This window comes from Argopecten irradians, chromosome 9 (genome assembly GCF_041381155.1).
Source record: "Argopecten irradians isolate NY chromosome 9, Ai_NY, whole genome shotgun sequence".
Classification (NCBI taxonomy): domain Eukaryota; kingdom Metazoa; phylum Mollusca; class Bivalvia; order Pectinida; family Pectinidae; genus Argopecten; species Argopecten irradians.
Window position 1 is genome coordinate 10,949,207 of NC_091142.1, and position 23,169 is coordinate 10,972,375.

Here is a 23,169-nt window from a genome sequence, read left to right on the forward strand (position 1 = left end):
GTTGACCTACATTGTTAATATATTGATCACAAGTTGCGTCGACCAATAAAGTTACGCATATCATCTACAAATTACAAAGTGAGATTGTGTTAGAACACATTAGCGACTTAGAGGTAACGTCATGTAATATTGTAAAATGTGATCTGTTGTTCACTGGGCTGTGTGAGGTCCAATAGGAAAATTTACGTCATCACATACAGGTATGTCACCAAATAAGGAGGGGAACATCCTGTCACATAAAACTGTTGTCTTTACATCGTAATAGGTAAGTCAGAAGAGGTCATAAATGTTAGGGTTATATTGACAAGGTCTTCAACCCAGAACTAAAATTCTCAAAATTTGTAATTTTTCTGTCATGGTGGCCGTAAGCTATCACGCATTGGAACATCTAAAGTGTCATCGGCAATAAAATATTATATTTCTCTTCAAGCGACACTATAAATGTTTTCTTAAACAAGAACATGCTAGTTGGTAGTGACGTTTTTTATTATGCGCTATCAAGCTTCGATGTATAAGTATTGAATGTTGTCATACATTTCTTTCCGAATTGAATTAAATGGTTTTGATGTATATGGATTATAACTAGCCATATACGTAATTTCCTGACTATTGCTCGCGGTTTACACGATTTTTAACATCAGAAAAAGTTTTATGCGGTTATCTACGGAGTATATGACTATTTGAAAAGATGTACTGTATAGTTAAAAATATTCGCGGGGTTTTAATTTCGCTAAATTCTTGTGTTCATTCAAAATTGCGACAATTAATCTCTTGAGACATTTATCAAAATCTTGGTTATACATAACGTCATGTGAATGACGATTTCAAAGGCTAAAAAATATAATTCGCGAAAATAAACCCCCGTGAATAAATTCCAAGCAGTAAATCGCGAAATTTTACACCCGCGAAAAATTACACCCGCGAAATTTTAAACCCGCGAACATTAACAACTATACAGTACGTTCTAGGCTAATACAAATGCACACAAAGGAAACAAGCTTAGCTACCCTCTATACCAAAGTATTTTCACATGAGCTAATATTCATTCATTTGAAACCTATTATCAAACAAATAATATTTCAATAATAATTACATTACATGTCTGTAAATGTCCCCATTTCCAAATGAAATCACTATAACATATAGACTAACGTGTTATTTTCAGTAAATACTAACATTTTGCTTACGGCGGGCTATACCCCGGTGCGAGTAATAATCAGGGAATTACGGTACCTTTTTTCAATAAATTTGAGATAAAAAACAATCTATATTCGTTTTAAGGAAGTTGGGCAGTCATTTTTATTTTAGGCACCTTGTCACAAGTGAACCTTCTCCTGATTTGGGTTAGTTTAGTTTTGTAATACGGAAATAACGTTTTAAACAAGGTGTATTCAAACTCTTTGTGAATGAGGATTCATTGTTTTACTCTTCTGCATCCACACATTACAGGGTTTTTATTCCTTGTGATTAAGTGTTAATTGTGACGTCACGTCTTTCGAGAAAACGTGATGAGATGTGCTCACAAAGTAATATACAAAGACGGAATAAGGCCAAGGCGTTAAAGGGATATCAGTAGATACCTGTTCGTCAGTAAGGTTGTACGGAGTAATGATATGCCGCCTTAGACAGGTCTTAGCTAAAGTTTTGAACATGTCGAGCTGATGCAGGTCTGCGCATGGGTGGTACAGAAAAACGGCAGCACCGTGCTACAACAAATCAGATCGTATCATTAATGGCATTTAAATGTACTTTTTCATCTAATTAAACTAATTTGTTGCTTTATTATCATATTTATTACAATCATTTTTATTAACTTTTAGAACTTACTTAGAATTAAATACTATTGAAAATTACTTTTTAATTGAGATGACAAAATAATGTTGACACATTAAGGGCCAAAATGGTTTATCAAATAAAACATGGAGCGGAGTACAACATATGCTTGATTCTCTTTCTGTGTTGTTTCGAAAGCCTTCATTAGTCTTATTATAACGCGAAACAGTATAAATGTTAATAGTAATTTTGGAATATCTGTGATAACGTAAGTCATTACATATTGTGGTCTCTTTTTGGCCCCTGGTAAACATTCAAACCTAGCATTAAGTGATTAAATTTGTTGAATTTCTTTTATCGAATAAATCTGGGATTTGGGAGCCAAATAGGGCCCAAACCATACATAGTCCTTTCAGTTTAATTTCAGAAATGCCTCACCTCCAGTGAATGTAACCATCTTTGTGGAGGTATGTAGTAGTATTCCCCGTAGACCGGCCAGATTGGTCGATGGGCTCCACTGGAACAAAAATATGAAGTTTACGGTTAAACCTTCAAGAAAAAACAACCACCTTTGTTTTCTTACATTTATTGGCTTCCTAAAATGAATTGACCAATAAACGCTAAGAAAACAAATGTACTTACGTGACGCTACTCAAACTGGGACACTCATCGGCTATTTTAGAGGACTGTGTTGCGCAAATGGATGATATTTAGAAATAAACTCATATATCCATGAATTTATTTTCTGCACAACTTTCGTTCTTATAATGCTGATGTGTTGACATAAACCCATGAGAGCCCTACTGTGTTTATGACGGGGGTCGTCTGAGAGCCCTACTGTGTTTATGCCGGGGGTCGTCTCTGTGCCCGATGTATTGAGAGCTACCCATTTGCCGATGTTTTAAAATACCATGTGGCATTTATACGGCATGGTGTATGTTGTATCATAGACCAAATTAAAGAAAAAATACTTTATTTGTCTGTGGGTTGATAGTATCGCCATTGCCATACATGTATTTTACATATTTTTTACGTCCTATTAACAGCCATGGTGATTTAAGTGGACGGCCTCCCGTGAATGTGGTGTTTTGCGTGTCTGAAGTGTGAAGGTACATGTTTTGGAAGACTGGTATAATCATGTTGTATCTTATAATAGAGGAACTTTACCCTTTCATAATGCTATTTCACTGAAGTATGTAGTCACCAAAGAAGCACACCTCACCCGGTCAAATTATACTGACAATACGCAAACCGGGCTGTCTTGCCACTATCCTTACGCTGACCGGTAAGCAGGAGCAGAAACTACCACTTTTATATACCATGGTGTGCCTCACCCAGGGCACAGAAGTCAGAGTCTTCTTCACAAGGGCGCAAGCTCAGCCGAAGGCCAAAAGGGAGGCGGATGGTGTCAAGGAGGAACCGTTGGGGAAATAAAGTGAGATAGGAAGAAGAGTAAAAATTATACCTTAAATTTATTCGCCTGTAGGTATGAAAATCAAACAAAAACATTATATCGATGAAAACAGACTGACTGAGTTCCAAATATCATGGATCACGTTATGTATACTAGCTTCTTTATGCAGACACTGCACCGTAAAGTTCATGACCTTTCTGTCCTACCTGTGTATGAATACTACGTAATATACCACACATAGAGTACAGTCAACCACACACAACGCATTTCCTATGGGGACGTAAATTACTTTAGATTTTTATAGGACGTTAACCGTAATAAACCAAACCTTAAGGGGACATGAACCTAAATAAACCATGTAAATTTGAGTAAAATGCATATTTAAGACTTGTCAGATACATTACTAAGTAATATATATCAGTTATTGTGCAAATGTGTCAAACAAAATTATAATGGAAATTCCATCTTTCTGTATTTTGAACCGGCCCAGTCGAATTTTGTAACGATAGTATAGTAGTGTTGAACTTTAGTGACCTCCTACAATGCACTGCACATGTAAACAAATTGGGGGGTCACAAACGTGGGTGAAGCGAAAACAAACGAATTCCGATAGAAAACAGTGTACGTCAAGAGTCAGTAACGTGCGCGATTTGGAAAGTAGGTAAATATAAATGGATAACTGAAATGCAAGAGACGGGAGCAACTCCCCACTTTATACTTGCGTGATGTACATATGTGCAATAAGTCAGGAACCTCCCTTCGCGTTGCCCTGTCGAATGAAAAGTCTCGTTTGACTTTTGACCTATCATTCTTACGCTAAATACAAATTGTTTTATACAAATATGGCTTAAACTTCATTTGTCAACCATCGTAAATTAGAAAATAATCTTAAAATGTGGAAATCTAATATTCCTTGTCATGTCAGCAAGTTTGTTGTTCATTATAACCTCGCTTTCGGCCAGCTTTCGTTTTGTGTCCCAAAAATAGAATATGACGGTCTATTTTTTATCATTTTTGAGATAGGCATTCCCCCACGTTTTCCTGTCGTTTTAGATAACCAATCATTGTAATAAAATATTCAATAAACATCTGAAAACCATATCTAAGCATACAGAACAACTTATTTAAGGTTCATGTCCCTTTAAAAGTAATATCTTGTCAATGAAATGTACATTTTAAGATATGACTTGAAATTGACTGTTGGCAGGATAGTATAAGAGATCCCAGAGGGCACCTTTCAAAGAATGACATACATTATGTATGACTGACAATGGAAAGAGGATTTTTTTCTCTACTTTTAAACTTTAAATATCAAAATCAAAGATGGCGGCCTGTTGGCTATCTTGCTAACAGATCGGTCGCAAAATGCACAACTAGGATCCTAGGGAAACCTACAAACAAAGTTTGAAAAAGATACCTTAAGTACTTTCTGAGAAATAACGGTAATACACTTTAACTATCAAAATCCAATCTGGCTGCCTGGTGGTCAGCTTGTTGACCGATCGATCCCAAAATGCAATATACACAACAAGGGCCCTAGGGGATCCTAACTATGAGAGTTGTGATGGATCCCATCAGTACTTTCTAAGAAAATATCGGTAACAAACTTCAACTATCAAAATTCAAGATGGCTGTCTGGCGGTCATTTTGTAGACCGATTGGTCCCAAAATGCAATATGAACAAGAAGTGCACTTGTGGAACATACCTATGAAAAGTGAGACAGGTACTTTGAGTACTTTCTGAGAAATAGTGGTATCAAGAAACAGTGGGACGGACGGACAAATAGACAGACGGATATGCGGGGCCCTAATAACGAATGATATGGCATATTTTTTGTGTATGTTACCTATCATAACTGAACATAATTTTGCTAAATGAGAACAATCTGAATATGCTAATTGGTATAAAAAAATTGCATTGTGTCTCACATCACTTCAGATAAGCTACGCTTGTTGAATCAAAGGCGGAGAAACGGATGGTATTGAAAATTATTCAGCAACATTCTACGACATTCTTTACCTGAGATAGAAGTTTAAATTGGAAGATATAAAATCAAATAAGATACTTGCAGACTCTTGTAAAAAATTACATCTCAAAGACCAAAACCAATGCAGTGCCATGGGTGATGTTTTTACCACTGATTAATGGTATTTTGTTTCTATTTCAATAACAGGAGCAGACGAATTCGTACTTTTCTACACAACTGATCAATAACATATTTTCACTTTCAATAGCAGGAGTAGACGAAGTAATACTTTTCTTCAGGCACAAAAGTAACTTACTTCACACCAATACTACCATTGGAAAGTTTGAGTTTCTAATTTCATGATAAAATATATTTAAAAAAATTAATTGCGTCCCGATAAAAAAAGTCAAGGGCACTATGCTCTATATGTACTGATCGCAAATCCACCAAAAACAAAGCAAATTATTTTATATACTATTTTGTTGTTGATTAGACATTCATTTACATGAGTATACCTCAATTGTTATTCAAATAGAGTATCGTGTATGCTCTGTCGGCGATGGAGCATCTTAAAAGGGAAGTCTTTGTTCGAAATAGGAAAGAAACCATATTCCAAACTTAGTTGTCTTTCTGGTAATGTAATTAGCACATCCAAGAATGGAAAGATTAAAAAGCAGGTGTTTTCTTCAGGGAGGTTTCTGCGTGATCAGATAATCTTTACGTCCATTCCAATTGTTCTATTTCAGTTCAGTATTGTTTCCGTATTTTGTCTGTGTTTATACTACAGTATTAGTAAAAAAATATTACATCTATTTTTCAAACTTTCTACTAATTACGAACATCCTCCATCATGTATTTTTCAAACTTTCTACTAATTACCAACATTCTCAATCATGTATTTTTTAAAACTTTCTACTAATTACCAACATCCTCCATTATGTATTTTTCAAACTTTCTACTAATTACGAACATCCTCCATCATGTATTTTTCAAACTTTCTTCTAATTACCAACATCCTCAATCATGTATTTTTAAAACTTTCTACTAATTATCAACATTCTCCATCAGTATACTCTACCAGGGTTGGGTGTGCTTGTTTGGTGTCCTCGGTTTCATGCTTCAGTGAGATAGCACTATAAAAATGTTCCTCTATAACAAGGGACACAATACAAATAAACCACAGCCTCCCAACAATACACTATCACAAGGAGACACAGTACGAATATACCACAGCCTCCCAAAATACACTATCACAATGAGACGCAGCACGAATATTCCACAGCCTCCCAAAATACACTATCACAATGAGACGCAGCACGAATATTCCACAGCCTCCCAACAACACACTATCACAAGGAGACACAGCACGAATATACCACAGCCTCCCAAAACACACTATCACAAGTAGAGACAGCACGAATATACCACAGCCTCCAAACAACACGGATTACGCGCTTCACACACGCAACACACCGTATACATGGAATACCCATAGGTATTTAGCACGCTGATAAGTCAAAGACCCACTATAGACTAATATATAGAGAAAGGTAAGGAACTCCTCCGTAACGCAAAATTGGTAATTTAGTTCAAAGTGATGTAAAAAATATCCAGAGCAGATATTTCAACGGCTTTGGTCTTAATTGAAAGTTAAGATGTTACATTTCACGATGATAACAAGAAATCTTACTGAACTTAACTACTTTTTTCACAAACAGCCTCGAAACTTGAAAAATTGACGAATTTCTGTTAGTCGGACACGATCGAGAACATTTTTGCAAACGAAAATGTCTATTCGCTACACTGAACACACGGCAGCCTACAATAACAGGCTTTGACATAAACAAACAACAGGTGAAAACAAGTGTATTTACTTGTTTGACGGTTCGTCCAAATCCCCCTCTCGTGGTCCTTATGTCGTTTTTCAGCGTTAACATTATCCGGGTCAGGTTGACTGCCATTTTGCCACTATCTTGAAAGTTATGTATAGCCTAATCTCATTGGCTAAGCTAAAACCAACTGACCAATCAGATTAGGCTATACATAACTTTCAAGATAGTGGCAAAATGGCAGTCAACCGGTGAGGTTTACAGAGTTTCATCATTATTAAATCATAACGTACATGTACCCACAATCCGCTCAATAGGACTAATTCATTTACCACACGATACATGCAAAAGTGTGTGTGGGTCCATTACCATTGGAGATAATAGTTCCACAAAAACGTTATCGGGTATCACGTGGTATATAGCTATGAAAACTATAATTTATCGATTACAGATTTTGTTAGCCCGAGATACTCTGGCCCTGACACCAGACTTAGACATTATGACAGATAGATGTCTGGTTTAGGGCCAGAGCGCAGTAGTACTCGAAAACCTGGAATAAGCCGACACCGTTTGGTATCGGACCAGATTGTACTCGTCCGATTTTTCAGACCTGACCACCGAGAAGCACCACTAACCTTAGTCTATACAACAAATGAATATCATATCTACCCAAATATAGCAATCCGTCGAGATTAAAGATGATTTGCATACTACGAGAAAATGGCGACGACGACGAGGGAAATTTAAAGTTGCGGAAAAGAAACTACTGTGTTGACACAATAGAACGTACATGCGTGATGAAATGGGTGGCTATTATGAGTAGATAAATTATTCATTTGTTGAAAAGACCAAGGTAAGTGGCGATTCTCGGTGGTAATATTTTGTAAGTTGTCTTGAATCGGATAGTACCTGGCCCGATACCAAACGGTGTCGGCTTATTCCAGGTTTTCGAGTACTACTGCGCTCTTTATAAACCAGACATCTATCTGTCATGTAATGTCCAAGTCTGGTGTAAGGGCTGAAACCAGAATTTATCGATTACAGATTTTGTGAAAGATCACCAAAACCTATTTTAAGATACTAACCCTGCATTCTTCATAACACAAAAACAATTACGACTGATAAGATTTTTCTATAGACAACGATTATTTATCTGTGTTAAGTTCAAATTTGTTTGGTGTCATCGCGTGTGACAGAAATATAGTACAGTACAGTTTATTCATGTGAATTAAACCATGAACGAGGCATGGATCACTCAAGTTATTTTTGCCGTAATTTTCATACTCTCGAATCAAAAAGAGCTTTATAATATATGTTTTAATATGTAATTTACCGTCAAAAATAACCAATATATTTAGAATAACAATACTTTAAACGTTTTCATTTTGCAAGTTCAAAGAAGAGCTGAAAACATATTGACAGTACTGTCAAAAATTATTACGTTTCCAAGTACCCATGTATGCGGAGTGTTGCGTGTATGGAATGCGGGCGTGTGCCTTGCCGCCAAAGACACGGAGTGTTGCGTGTATGGAATGCGGGCGTGTGCCTTGCCGCCAAAGACACCAAATAATACACCCCATCTGGTTACATTATACTGACAAAGGGCGAACTAGTCGTCCCACTCCGTTTATGCTGAGCGCTAAGCAGGAGCAATGATTACATAGGTCAAACCAATAAGCCAAGTTGTTGTCTTCAAACTAACATGTCAAAAAGTTTTGCCAGGTTATTGCACATAATGTGTCAGAATATTACTTACCTGGTAGGAATGGGGTCATTATAAACAATCACTTCATTCATGCATTTATGGAGTGGCTACAACGAAAATACACGCACATGCATTAATTTGTAGAAGGACAGAAATTTTAAACGATCTTTGATGGCATCTTAGATATTACATTACAGGTAAAAAACTCTTTTATATCACAAATTTGCAAATATAAAGATTTTTTTCTGCTGATTTGCATAATTAGCTAGAACTATATGCGTTAATAATACATACCCTATTAGCATGTGTGGTACAGATCATTTTTGGGGTCTCCAAGTAGAAGGAAAACAAAAAGATAATACATAATTATGTAAATATTTGCATAATCACACGAATAGTACAGGAATTCTACTGTACATTAAGACACAAAAGATGACAAACCTATGAGGACGGAAAGTTATAATTCTATATCCATTTAATAATAAAATTGTATTATCAGTATTCATATTTTTGTTAGATGTATATAGTTTCATCATAGAATACCCGGGTATTAAAATTGTATAAAAATCTAAACTGACTGAATCTGGATTTTATCCTCTCAAAATTTAATTGTATCAAACTTTTTTTCTCTAATAAATTTTGGAAAAAAGAAGTTCATACCATCGAAGAAAATGGGAGAAAAACATTCGTCCGTGCGCTCTTTTTTGAGCGATTTGTCACTCAAAGCCATAATTTCCTAATGAGGTGTTTGATATGCACAGATGTTTGCAGAATTTATTTCCCGTTGGTCTTACCAGTTATACCAGTTATGAATAATAAGACGCGTTTGTTTTCTCAGAATAACAACATATGCTATCCCTACCCCTTAATTTTGAGCTGCAAAAGACACCATTTTCAGCCATTTTTGGCACTGGTATAAAACCTTAATGTATGTATTAATGTAAAATCAATAAGGAAAAGATGTCTCCTTCTTAATCAGAAAAAAGGTTGATCGTAGTGCATATTTTTTGCCTCTTTAAAAACTTGTTATTTTTCAACATCTTACAGTAAAAGTAAAAGTGCTCAAATTATCATTAAATATAAAAAAAATGACAAAAGTGTATCATTTGTTACGTTTATCCTTAATATTTTAATAACCAGGAACCCATTAAAGATTTACAGCAAATATTAGCACGATGCAACTACAAATACTTTTGCAATGCTGATTTAAATAAAAACAAGTAAAAAAGGTAAATAAGAGGCCCATGGGCATTAACGGTCACCTGAGTTCAGATACAGAAAGAAACACAGACATTTAAACACCATATATTGGCTCATAAGGCCCCTGAGGTCCGTCAGTGATTTTATGAATTTGACATTTTAATCTATGAAGAGTATTTGGTTCCATCAAATCTGTGAATTCTTAAGAAAGATTTTTGAAATGTTAACCATTTTGACTCCTTTTGGCCCCGTCCCTCTGGCTCCTGGAGGTTGGCCAGGACCAATATGGATATGACGTTAAATTGCTAAATTCTAAACCAGATTGACTAATTTCCTATGAAAACTAAGCAAATAATGTTCATAAATGAGTTTTCCTATATAAACTATAGTAAATTTGACCCCCTCCCCAGGGGAAAATCTGAGATCCCAGGGCGATGAAATTCACAATTTTTGTAAAGGGCCTTAAGACCTTCCAATCTATAAAGAGTATTTGGTTCCATCAAATCTGTGAATTCAGAAGAAGATTTTTAAAATTTTAATCATTTTGACATGGGGGTCGGTCAGGATCATTATGGATATGGTGTTAAAATGCTGTTTCAGGCTAATAAATCTAATCCAGTTTGACTAATTTCCTATGAAAAATAAACAAATAATGTTCATAAATGTGTTTTTCCTAAATAAACTAGAGTAAATTTGAACCCTTCCCAGGGGGAAACCTGAGACCCCAGAGTTATAATCAACAATTTTTGTAGAGTAGAAGGCCTTGAGACTTTTCTATATATGAATATTTGATTCTACCACATCCGTGAGTGGAGAAGAAGATTTTTGAAATTTTAGCCAATTTTACCCCTTTTGGCTCCTCCCACAGCCCCCTTTCATTGAAATTGCTTCAGCAGTTTTGGAGAAGGAGTCTAAAATGTCAATTGTTTACAGACATACAACGCACGACGACGAACAAAATGCGATTAGAATACATTATTGTAGGTCACTTGAGACTTCGTCTCAGGTGCCTAAAAATGGTAAGACTAGCTCTTCTCAACGCGAAAAAAAAATATTTTTTTTAAATTGCCGCAAAATTGGTCATTTCTTATAAAATCCCCCGCTAAACATACACATGTATTTTTGGAGAAAATTTGCAATTGACAACTTGCTACAGATATTGATAAATTGTATTTGTAAAATCTCATTATGACTTATGATCTATGTCGAAACGAGTCATCAACGCGACCGACATCTCAGAGGAATGTATTTTTAATCAAACACATCAGAGAAATACATATTTCATTAACAAGAGGCCCATGGGCCTTAACGGTCACCTGAGTTAGAATATATAATGAAACAAATAATAAAACAAATGAGAGACATAAAAACACTATATGCTCTATTGCTGGGCCTTGAAGTTGGTCAGTGATTTATAAATTTGACCTTTTTAGACTATGAAGAGTATTTGCTTCCATCAAACCTGTGAACTTAGAGGTATTTTTTGAAATTTTAATCAATTTGACCCTGTTTGGTCCTGCCCCTCTGGTCCCCCAGGGGGTCATCGAGGACGGATATGGATGTTAAAATGCTATATCTTAGGCTAATAATTCTAATCAAGTTTGACTAATTTCCTACGAAAATTGGGCAAATAATGTTCACAAATATGTTTTTCCTATATAAACTAAAGTAAACTTGACCCCTTCCCAGGGGGTAACGTAAGACCCCAAGGTCATATAATTCACATTTTTTATAAAACACCTGAAGACCTTTCCATCTATAATTATTTGATTCTACTATATCCAGAATTTTAGAAGATTTTTGAAGTTTTAGCCTATTTGACCCTTTTTTAGCCCCGCCCCTCTACCCCCAGGGGGTCGGCCAGGACCAATGTGGATATGATATTAAAATGCTATCTCAGGCTAATAATTCTAACCAGTTTTACTCATTTCCTATGAAAATTCAGCAAAAAATGCTCATTAATGTGTTTTTCCTATATAAACTATAGTAAACTTGACCCCCTCCCCAAGGGGAAACAGGAGATCCCAGGGTCATATAATTTACAATTTTTATAAACAAACTTTAAGACCTTTTTATCTATAAAGTGTATTTGATTATACCATTTCCAGAATTTTAAAAGAATATTTTTGAAGTTTTAGCCTATTTGACCTTTTTTGGCCCCGCCCCTCTGCCCCCAGGGGGTCGGCCTGGACCAATATGGATATGATATTAAAATGCTATCTCAGACTAATAATTCTAACCAAGTTTGACTCGTTTCAAATGAAATTTGAGCAAAAAATGCTCATAAATGTGTTTTCCCTATATAAACTATAGTAAACTTGACCCCCTCCCCAGGGGGTAATGTGAGACCCCATGGTCATATAATTCACAATTTTTGTAAAAGACCTTAAGACCTTTCTCTATTTATGAAAAGTATTTGTTTCTACCATTTCCAGAATTTCAGAAGAAGATTTTTGAAGTTTTAGCCTATTTGACCCTTTTTTTAGCCCCGCCCCTCTGCCCCCAGGGGGTCGGCCAGAACCAATGTGGATATGATATTAAAATGCTATCTCAGGCTAATAATTTTAACCAAGTTTGACTCGTTTCCAATGAAAATTGAGCAAAAAATGCTCATAAATGTGTTTTCCCTATATAAACTATAGTAAACTTGACCCCCTCCCCAGGGGGAAACGTGAGACCCCAGGGTCATATAATTCATATTTTTTGTAAAGGAGCTTAAGACCTTTCTATTTATGAAAAGTATTTGATTCTACCATTTCCAGATTTTAAGAAGAAGATTTTTGAAGTTTTAGCCTATTTGACCCCTTTTGACCCCGCCCCTAAGGCCCCTGGGGTCAGTCATAGAAAATTTGTTAATACGATTAAATAGCCATCTCATACTGATAATTCTGACAACATTTGACTCATTTCCTATAACAAATGACCAAATAATGCGCAAAAAAGTGTTTTCTCAATATAAAGTATAGTAAACTTAACCCCCTCCCCAGGGGGAAACTAGAGACCCCAGGGTCATATAATTCACAGTTTTTGTAAAGGATCTTAAGACCTTTCTATCTATGAAGAGTATTTGATTCTACCACATCTGTGAGTAGAGAAGAAGATTTTTGAAATTTTACTCAATTTTACCCCTTTTGGCCCCTCCCACAGCCCCCTGGGGGGTGGGGACCATATAATTCACAATTTTGATTGGCCTTATGCCTTAGAAGGTTTGTGCAAAATTTCATTGAAATTGCTTCAGCAGTTTTGGAGAAGAAGTCGAAAATGTAAATTGTTTACGGACATACGACGGACGACGCACGACGGACGACGCACGACGCACGACGACGGACAAAAGGCGATTAGAATAGGTCACTTGAGACTTCGTCTCAGGTGACCTAAAAAGGGGTCGAATAACAAAAAAGTATCATTTAAGTTTTTAATGTGCCATTAGCCTTAAGGTAAGACCCATATCAAATTAATTCACGAAGCCAATAAATTTTACCTATGGCCACGAATGTAAGATTATATTTATTATATAACTTTCATTCACAGAGACATACTTCAATCTTCCAATTTCGTTTGTATCAAAGACAAACGTTATATGCGTCTGATGTGATGTTACCTTCAACAGAGACAATTGTGAAATATCATGTATTTGTAATGACATCATAACTAATTGTGACGTCATAATAGTATTATTACAGACACGATTGGTGGTGTTTATGACACGGTCGTATGGCATAGCTGCACAAACAACCAATGTGATAAATATTGTAACAGTATTGCTTGTAAAATGTGATCTGAATTGTTTTCAGTACTCACTCCGCAAGAACCGTACACTTTGGATGGCCTTTTCTTCTGCTTTCGTCGCTATGCCGTAGGAAAAATAGAATTTATTATTGATTGTCGCTTAAAAAGTAAGATTCATCTTTTTGTACTAGAATGCTATCAGTTGAGGTCAATGAATTGTGGTATTTTAACATTAACTTCAATACAAAATTATGTATTCATGTTAATCATTATTATTCAAATTTCTTTTTAAATTTCAAATTATTTGGGGATTTTTTTAAAGAAATCATTACGCCATTCTATCAGCCAATCACAGAAAACATTACAAAATTTGACGACTTTTTACGTAAAGAGATCGAATGAAAATGCTCGATACATACAGGACTGGATTAATACTTTATGTTATTTTCTATTACTCACACACAGATGTACTGGTAGTCTATATGTGCATGTCCTCATTATCTCACCCATTTCAGCTAGGTCAACGTCTAATCTATCCTGCAACAAAAATCAAAATCGATGTTATATCAAAAATTTATTATTCACAAATGTCACATTTTAATGCCTTTTGTCATTTTAGTCACCCATTTATTCAAAGAGTTTAAAGCAAATACTTTCCCATTTTTTCATAAAGTTTAAGGTAACGCTCGTTATATATTGGTGAGCTTTGCTGTTTATCTACTCATTAGCTAGGGTATGCTAGGTAATTCAATTCAAAGTGTTAATAAAAATGCGGAGTTTGGTAAAGAACATAACTAACCTCGAATCGCAGAACCAGACAAAATGTAGATTTCTGGAAATACCCTTTGGGGCAGAAGATAGGTAACCCCGAATCGCAGAACCAGACAAAATGTAGATTTCTGGAAATAACCTTTGGGGCAGAAGATAGGTAACCCCAATCGCAGAACCAGACAAAATGTAGATTTCTGGAAATACCCTTTGGGGCAGAAGATAGGTAACCCCGAATCGCAGAACCAGACAAAATGTAGATTTCTGGAAATACCCTTTGGGGCAGAAGATAGGTAACCCCGAATCGCAGAACCAGATAAAATGTAGATTTCTGGAAATACCCTTTGGGGCAGAAGATTTCATAGAGATGTTAATGGTTCGGAATCTGCTCGTAAGTAAATTCCCTCGTGACTCTTTTGTCGGGGGGATGGGGTGATCAAGAGTGTATTTTTTTGAAAAAACACACCATATTTTGTGTAAGATTGTAGCTACCTCGTAAACGTTTGGCAAGAAGGTAAACCTTTACTATTCACTACTGTTTTAGATGACCTTCGAAATCAGTATCAAATGACCAGACATGGAAACGCTATTTAAAGGTACTAAATCATTAGATTTACAGAGATTTCGTAGGGTTTTTGGACTTCCTACAAACGTTCTAATACCTGGAATTAGAAAGTTTTCAAAATTACAACATTTTATTTGAAATATTGGCAATGTTTATCAACGTTAAAATATCGCCAAACACATCAAGAAACTGTATCTGTCGGCATTGGCTGTTTATCACGGAAATAACCGAGTGTATCTTTGAATTCGAAATCGGAGGCGCTGAAAATTCCATCCGGCTAGTGGATATAGATGTAATAACGCCACTAAGAGGCAACTTATATTTTATCGGTAAAATTGGCCTGATTTTTTGTAATCGCCGATACATTTACAGCGTATCTCAGTGGCGTAGGAAGATATTTGGACCCCCCCTCTCCTCACCCCGCACCCACAGGAGATTAATTCTTTAATTCAAAACACAACCATATATATTTTATAAAAAAAATCATGTATCGTTAAGAAGAATCCTAGCTTGTACACATTTATAGACCGCGGAGTCGCTAAAAGGAAACGCAAATTGCTATGCGAGCGCCGAAGGTGCGATATTTTGGTGTTTGGGGGGTCCGAGAGTCTCCTACGAGAAAAAATATTACGATTTAGAATGGCTAAGATGAGTTTTACGATGCATTTTGATGAATTTGCGAGAGCCAAAGACGCGAGAATTTAGTATTTGAGGGGTCCAGGGATCTCCCCGGGGAAAATATTACGATTTAGAATTTTATGACGCATTTTGATAATGTGGGAGCGCCCGAAGGCGCGAGATTGTGGTGTTTGAAGGGGTCCGAGGGTCTCCCCCGGGTATATATATTACGATTTAGAATGGCTGTGGTGATTTTTACGATGCATTTTAATGGTTTTGAAGCGTTCTTAACATGATATTTTTTTTATTTAAAGTTACCTGCATTTAGAAATGGTAATTGTGAATGTCGTCATGTCATTATGCAACTCTGCTAGATCTGAACATACCGGCTTTACGCCATCGGCACATTGTTGTGTAACACAAAATATTAATAATTAATTGTCTTGCTAAGTCATGTAAACAAATTAATCTTTTAAGAGACATTTTTTAAAAAGTACGTAGAATCCATTGATTAACATTTATAGTCTTATTCGTGTGTATTGAATTTTTACTAAAATAAAATAATGGTAGAAGCAAGTATAAAACCATATAATATAATGAAAGTCTTCTTTATGGGAGCAAAATCCTGTACAATATAGGATTTAGAAACTCTTCACTAAACTTCTGCATACGATTCAACGTTTATTAGAAAAAGTTAGCGGCAAATGATATTGTCTATGGAAAACCATGTGGTTTTGTGCCTGTATTGTCTTAAGTATATTCGTTACATATGAGGTCAGTTCTGACGTTTTTCCACCTGACTGGGACCAGTAATGGTCTGTTAATACACTCTCGGCATAAAGGGGAGATTGCGGGGAAATAATTCATCCATCGTCATCATACTGTTAGCAATTTCGGTGTGTTGTTCTGTGTCTTTGATAGCAATAGTCTTTGGGATACACTAGAATTAGAAAGGCCAATGTTTCTACATTAGAACAAAGACACAATTAAAACGAGAGGCCCAAGGGCCTTTACGGTCATCTGACTACCTTGCAAATAATCATATAGGAAATTAATTAGATATAGTGTCATGGTAGCCATCTTCATGCAAGTTTCACCCAAATCGCGCCGGTAGAACTTGAGAAGAAGTTCAAAAGTATTTTCAAGATGGCAATTGTGGCGGCCATCTTGGATTTAAGACCTACCCGAAAAATAACAACACTTTGTCGGGACCATATTAGGATCATTTCATGCAAGTTTCACCCAAATCGCGCCGGTAGAACTTGAGAAGAAGTTCAAAACGTATTTTCAAGATGGCAATTGTGGCGGCCATCTTGGATTTAAGACCTACCCGAAAAATAACAACACTTTCTCGGAACCATATCAGGATCATTTAATGCAAGTTTCAGTCAAATCGCACCGTTAGAACTTGAGAAGAAGTTCAGAATATGTTTTCAAGATGGCGGCTGTGGCGGCCATCTTGGATTTCAGATCGACCCGGAAAATAACAACACTTGGTCGGGACCATGTCAGGATCATTTCATGTAAGTTTCAGCTAAATCGCACTGGTAGAACTTGAGAAGAAGTTCAAAACGTATTTTCAAGATGGCGGCTGTGATCGTCCCGAAAAATAACAACACTTGGTCGGGACCATCTGAGGATCATTCCAGGCAAGTTTCAGCTCAGTCCCACTTGCGGAACTTGAGAAAAAGTTTAAAATGTGAAAAGTTTACGCACGGCGCACAACGGACGGCGGACGACGACGGACGAAACACGATGGCTATAGGTCATCCTGACTCTTCGGGTCAGATGACCTAAAAACTAACAGCTGTGAAACCGCACGGGAACACAGAATTATTTTTATTATTATTTGTTATCCAAACGCTATACTTCTATATGTAATATTTACTGTATTTTACTAGTAGTATGACTATTTAGAAACAAGCATCTGTATTGGCGACAGATGAGAATGAAGCCGATTGTTCATAGCTTTTTTGTGTTGTTAATTAATTGTGAAAAACGAAATATGACAAAAGTCAAAAAATGAAATTTGTGCATGAAACAGTAATACACACATTTGAAATAACCTCCATCGTGAGACCAACACGTGTTTCCATGTCGTTAAAATAAAACTCAAAATAGACTAAATATTTCAAGTATTGTAAAATTAACTGGTTAAAACCGATCTTCGTCAGACTGAAACAATAGGGGGTAGGAAATAAGGTTTCAAAAAAGATGTCATTAGGATTTTTTGTTGAAGAAAAAGACATTATCACAAAATGGACTACTATTTGTCAAATTAAAAGTGCAGATTTAGATAAGTTTCTTTCTCCTTATGTAACTTTCGTGATTTTTTTATTTAAATGATTTTGACTTAAGTTTGTTTTGCCAAATAGCGGTCAGAACTCAATAATCATTATTAGTATTTGTGTCATGAAATATAATGTGGCATTTAGGTTTGAATGAAGTCATTTCACTTTGATAATGAAATTTTCATTTTTAAGGAAACCACGCATAACAGTAACTTTTTAAACGCATAATGCTTTACTTAGCGTCTCTATTTCATTTGTCGGTTTAATAATCATCGCAACCGAAATGCATTCGGCTTATTATAGATATAAACTATGATAAAACTCATACAAACATTTATTTAAAATCGTGTAGTTTCAAACGTAAAAACACAAGAGGCCCAGAGGGTATGTGTCACTCACTTTTTTTATTTAGTAATTACCACACACCCTCTTACAATGAGAAAAAGCAAAATTTCCACCTTTAGGCCCCCGCCCCTCAGACTCCTGTGGGTCAGAAAGCAAAATTAGCACCTTTAGGCCCCGCCCTTTAGACTCCTGTGGGTCAGAAAGCAAAATTAACAGCTTTAGGCCCCACCCCTAAGACCCCTATGGGTCAGCTCCACCATTGGTAAAATTTTAAATTTACACCTCATAAGGATGGTGTCAATGCATAATGAGTTATACTCAATTCTTATTGTCATAGACGAAAATTTTATCTTTTTACCCAAATAGACCATTTTGACCCCGCCCCTCAGGCCCTCATGGGTTAAGCCGAGTATTTATACGATTTGGAGTCCCCACCAAATAAGGATGCTGTCAGTTGAATTTGCTTATAATTTCGGCCAGCGGTTATGAAGAATTTGATTGTTGACGGATGGACGCCGAAGCATGGCATAAACACACTATGGTCCTTCGGATTCGGACCAGGTGAGCAAACAAGAAATAAATAAACAAAATATTTTTCTTTTTAGAATTCAGTATCTTAATATTTTGAACAATATATTATGTTCTGATTAGGGTCTCAGTGGCCAAGTGGTTAAGACATATTGTCACAAGCCCTTCACCTCCGGGTCGGGTTCGAATCCAATGAGGAGCATTTGCAAGGTGCTGTCCGCTGTTCGGTGATTTTTCTCAGAGTATACCGGTTTTTCTCAATATTCTTAACACGGCACGCCCTTAAAGTTATCTGTGCCATAACTGGGCGAAAATTTTGATATGATCAATTTTCTGTGAAAATCATTCAAATGGACAGACAAGCATGTTTGATGCCTTATTAACATGAATTAAAAACAGAATGTTTCATTGTAAAACACCAGGTTTTTATTCCATATGTAGATGAAAAATATCTGCAGAAATCACTTTACAATTACTAATAAAAAACATCAAAATGTGAAATGAAATTTTAGACCACAACTTGGCTTCATGGTCTGACCGTATGTACCTAATTTACTGCACTGTAGATGTAAACAAAATTATTTTTGGGAGTACTGCCACAAATTTAAAACTTATAGATTGCAAGAATTGAAATTCATGTAGTTGATCTCAAACTCGATAATTAATGATAAAAGAAGAATACAAGGAAGTCACACTCCATGCACTGCTGTTAATATAATATACAGACATTGACGCCATTGCTGAAATCAGGCAGTGAACTCAACACACACTAAAATTCAGTTTGCTTGGTTTTTTTTACATACAGATATGTTAAAGACGTAATGATTACCTTGCCATTATCACAGTCATCATCCAACACTCCCATTTTAACACTACCATGGAGACTGTCATCATGTGAAGTTCCACGCGACATTAGAATCTTTCCTATCGGGTTAACTGTATATACCCCGACAGTATTAAACAGGAAACAGGAAATCCATATGACTGCATAGCAACCGATGTCTTTGGGAGGCAACATTATAGAGTAATCTGAAACCAGATGTAGAAGTATGTTGCAGTTTCATTAAATAAAACATAGGTTTTCATATTAGAAGGGTTTGGAATCTTCATGGATTTTTTTTTAAATTTTGGTATCATTAATTAATTAATTTCATATTAATGTTATGTTGTATGTATTTGTACAGTTGCTTGTGTGTAATAGCCATTAATTCACTAATCACAAAACTTGCAAATGAAATAATGACAAATACAATACCAATAATACTAGAATCATTGGGAAAGACCAACAACAAGATAAATCAATTGTAATACATAATTTCCTTCAAAAGTATTAATTTTTTACACGATTTAAAAAAAATGTCTTGGATATTTATCATTGCAAGCTTGAAAAAAACCCTCCATCAACCCTGATATAACAGGTTTAAGATAAGGTAACTTTTTATCACGTTAGAAAAAATATATATCATGAACATTTAAAAGTTTTATTGCAAGCATTGAAAGAAATGAAGCCATCTCATTACCCCCCCCCCCCAGTTCTGATGTTCATAAAACGTTAAAACGGGTCGGTTCTCTGTCCGACACAGCACTCTTGTTCATTTGCACTATCGAATTTTGTAAAATCATAAGGGGCCCATCCCCCTCCCCCTCTTAACTACAGTGAAATGATAAGTGACCTCACACATCATTTAACACTAATCTTCTTTGAAGTCATATGATTTTCAAATTGTGATCCTTTAACGTGCCATTGTTAATTTCCAGATCTCTTCAAATCATAACCAAAATATCCAGTGTCCTCAGTTTAAATGGAATCGGCGGATTTTTCAAACCCCTATTGCTCATCTTTATACTAGTAGCTAGCATTGGGTGCAGGTTAAAAAATACGGCAGATGGGGCACAATGATTACTATAGGGTTTTCGCATATCCGGATTAAAGATGCTCCACCGCCGACAGAGCATAAATGGGTAAAAAAAACCGATAAATAAATAAGTAAATAAATAGAAATTGAAAAAAAACGGAACGAAAAAGTTCACGTATTTCTAGTCTTATTTATAGACCGTGTCCATTTTCTTCGAAAAAAGACTCATTATGAAAGACTAATAAATCGATAAGTAACAAAATCTAGTGTTGTACAAAAACCTTAAAACATCTACTGTAAGCAACACAACACAACATAAAAAAAATATCATACAAAATGCAAAATAAATAAATAAATATGTAAAATATGCATACATTTTACGAACCGTTATAAATCCCGAATATAGGAATATCTAAATGTGTTAAAACACAACTAATCCATCCATTTTTGAAACAAAAAATCCTTCCTTATCGAGAGTAGATGTGTAATACATAGATCCTAGACCTAGGCAAGTCTTAGTTGAGATATTAATACATATATCAGTATTAATGGGTGAATAATAGTGGTCCAACCTGTTGCAAATTTCAGTACACATACAGGAGTGTAGATTTCCTCTAAAGAAATCAATTTTTATCCTCACGAAAACAATGATCAATGCAGGATCAATATATAATTAAATATTTCCCTGGCGCGACTATAACTATTAAAATGTCATCAAAATTTGATATTTCACACGTAGCTGAACAGATGTTCTTTTTACAAATAAATCGACTTGGTAACGTTATAGAAAGTGGTCAATACACCTTATGATATACGATAACAAAATTATAAAAAGTATATACATTGTATAGATTAAAGATGCTCCACCACCGACAGAGCATAAATTATATTCATCATTTGAACAATAATTGGTGTTTAATCGTGTATATAATAGTCTAATTAGCACACACACACACACACACACACACACACACACACACACACACACACACAAAACAAATTATTTTGCCTTTGGTGCATGCGCATTCAGTACTTCATTCCATATAGGATATACAATGTAGCTATATAGTGGTACGGATTTTTTCGGGATGCAATTTATTATTTTTCATATTTTTGACTTGAAGTAAAATTAGAAGCTCAAACTTTTCAATTGTGGTAATGGTGTTAATAAGTAACTTTTGTAACTGAAGAAAAATACTAAATCGTCTGCTCCTGTTTTTGATAGTGAAAATATACCATTTGTCAGCGGTGGAGCATCTTAAAGAATTTGTGTAACGCCGCTAGATAACGGTAGTCTTTTAGGCTCAACCTCCAGCAGCAGGGTATCTAATAACCCCCTCCCCGCATTATATGTAATGTGTAGTGTGTAGGGGTATCAACGTTTTGGCATGCTGCGGTATATTTGTGTTTTGTCTTTTAAATGGACAATTCAGTCTAAGAGAACATTAAAATTTGTACATATGTCGGAAAAAACCCAGTTCTAATGGAAATTAGATCAGTCGGTTTTACTGTGATATGCTTGAAAAACCCAAGGTGGTGAAATGCGTGTTAAACTTTCAAACTCGCTCGCTGTCCGCCATTGCACATTGTATGCCGAACCCTGTCCCTTGCTCGTAGAGTAATGTAAATTTTGTCTAGAACTGCTATTACCTCCTCAGTGGTTATGTAGTTCATTTGTTTAACGTGCGTGACTTTGGCTCGGGTATGGGTACAGAGTAAATACTGTACCTGCTCAATCGTATTGATCAACGATTTGTAATTACAACGGTATCAATTAAAATACTTAAAAATGACGTGGAATTTGTCAATATACTGTGTTAAATGTTTTATAAGAAATGTAGAACAATACATTTATGCCATATTTTGCTTCTTGGTTATGTAAAAGAATTAGCCACAGTGAATTGTCCCTTTAATAAAATATGGTAATATTTATTGGGGAAATTCAATTGGAATACCTTTTTTTACTAAGCAATGCGGTACATTGGAGTTGTGTTTTTTTTTTTTTTTTTGTATTATGAATGGATCATTGCTTATTTCCCCAAAGGTTCAGAAACACAAAATGCAAAGATATTTTTCATCTTTAGGATGGATCTAACTCGTATCATCAATTCAATGTTTATACAGGAATTTAAAAGTCTAATTGTGAATAGTCTATTTTCAGAAATGAGAAATGTTTTTTTCCAACTTTTCGTGAAGTCTTTAAATGTATTTCTAGTAAAACGTATATCCCCAGCCAACTAGTCCGCAAGCAAAGAAACCCATTTTCTCGATCATTGGCCTAATGGTTTAATGTCTCTCCCAACCCCCTAACAGATTACTGTTTTGTTTGTTTGATTAATTAACGTCCTATTAACAGATATGGTCATGTAAGAAGAGCCTCCCATGTATGGGGTGTGTTATGTGTATCTTGCTTAGTGAAACTCTTGAACTTGAACTCTTGCCGTTTTTATAGTGCTGTAACGTGTATGGGAAATCAACAGTAAACAACCTGTGTGTGAGCTTGTTATCTGTGATAAACGTTTGGCTTTGATTGTTTGTTTGTTTTATTTTAATTACCCACTGACAGGCAGGACCAGACTTA

The 23,169-nt window shown here is 35.6% G+C and overlaps 1 protein-coding gene across 4 annotated transcripts in view; it reads right to left on the reverse strand.

Annotated features, from left to right (window-relative positions):
* LOC138331433 (uncharacterized) overlaps nt 1-23,169 on the reverse strand; it is a 44,147-nt gene that overhangs the window by 4,473 nt on the left and 16,505 nt on the right. For 2 of the 4 annotated variants that reach the window (XM_069279041.1, XM_069279042.1), the window contains exons 2-8: nt 19,562-19,761; nt 14,077-14,154; nt 13,690-13,737; nt 8,983-9,018; nt 8,740-8,795; nt 2,212-2,290; nt 1,581-1,706 (exon numbers count right to left, since the gene is read on the reverse strand). In XM_069279041.1, the coding sequence (XP_069135142.1) occupies nt 1,581-1,706; nt 2,212-2,290; nt 8,740-8,795; nt 8,983-9,018; nt 13,690-13,737; nt 14,077-14,154; nt 19,562-19,750 (612 nt within the window). In that variant the 5' untranslated portion in view covers nt 19,751-19,761. Of the gene's footprint in view, nt 1-1,580; nt 1,707-2,211; nt 2,291-8,739; nt 8,796-8,982; nt 9,019-13,689; nt 13,738-14,076; nt 14,155-19,561; nt 19,762-20,962; nt 21,127-23,169 lie in introns of those variants that run through there. The other 2 variants (XM_069279044.1, XM_069279043.1) reach the window with 2 other exon arrangements.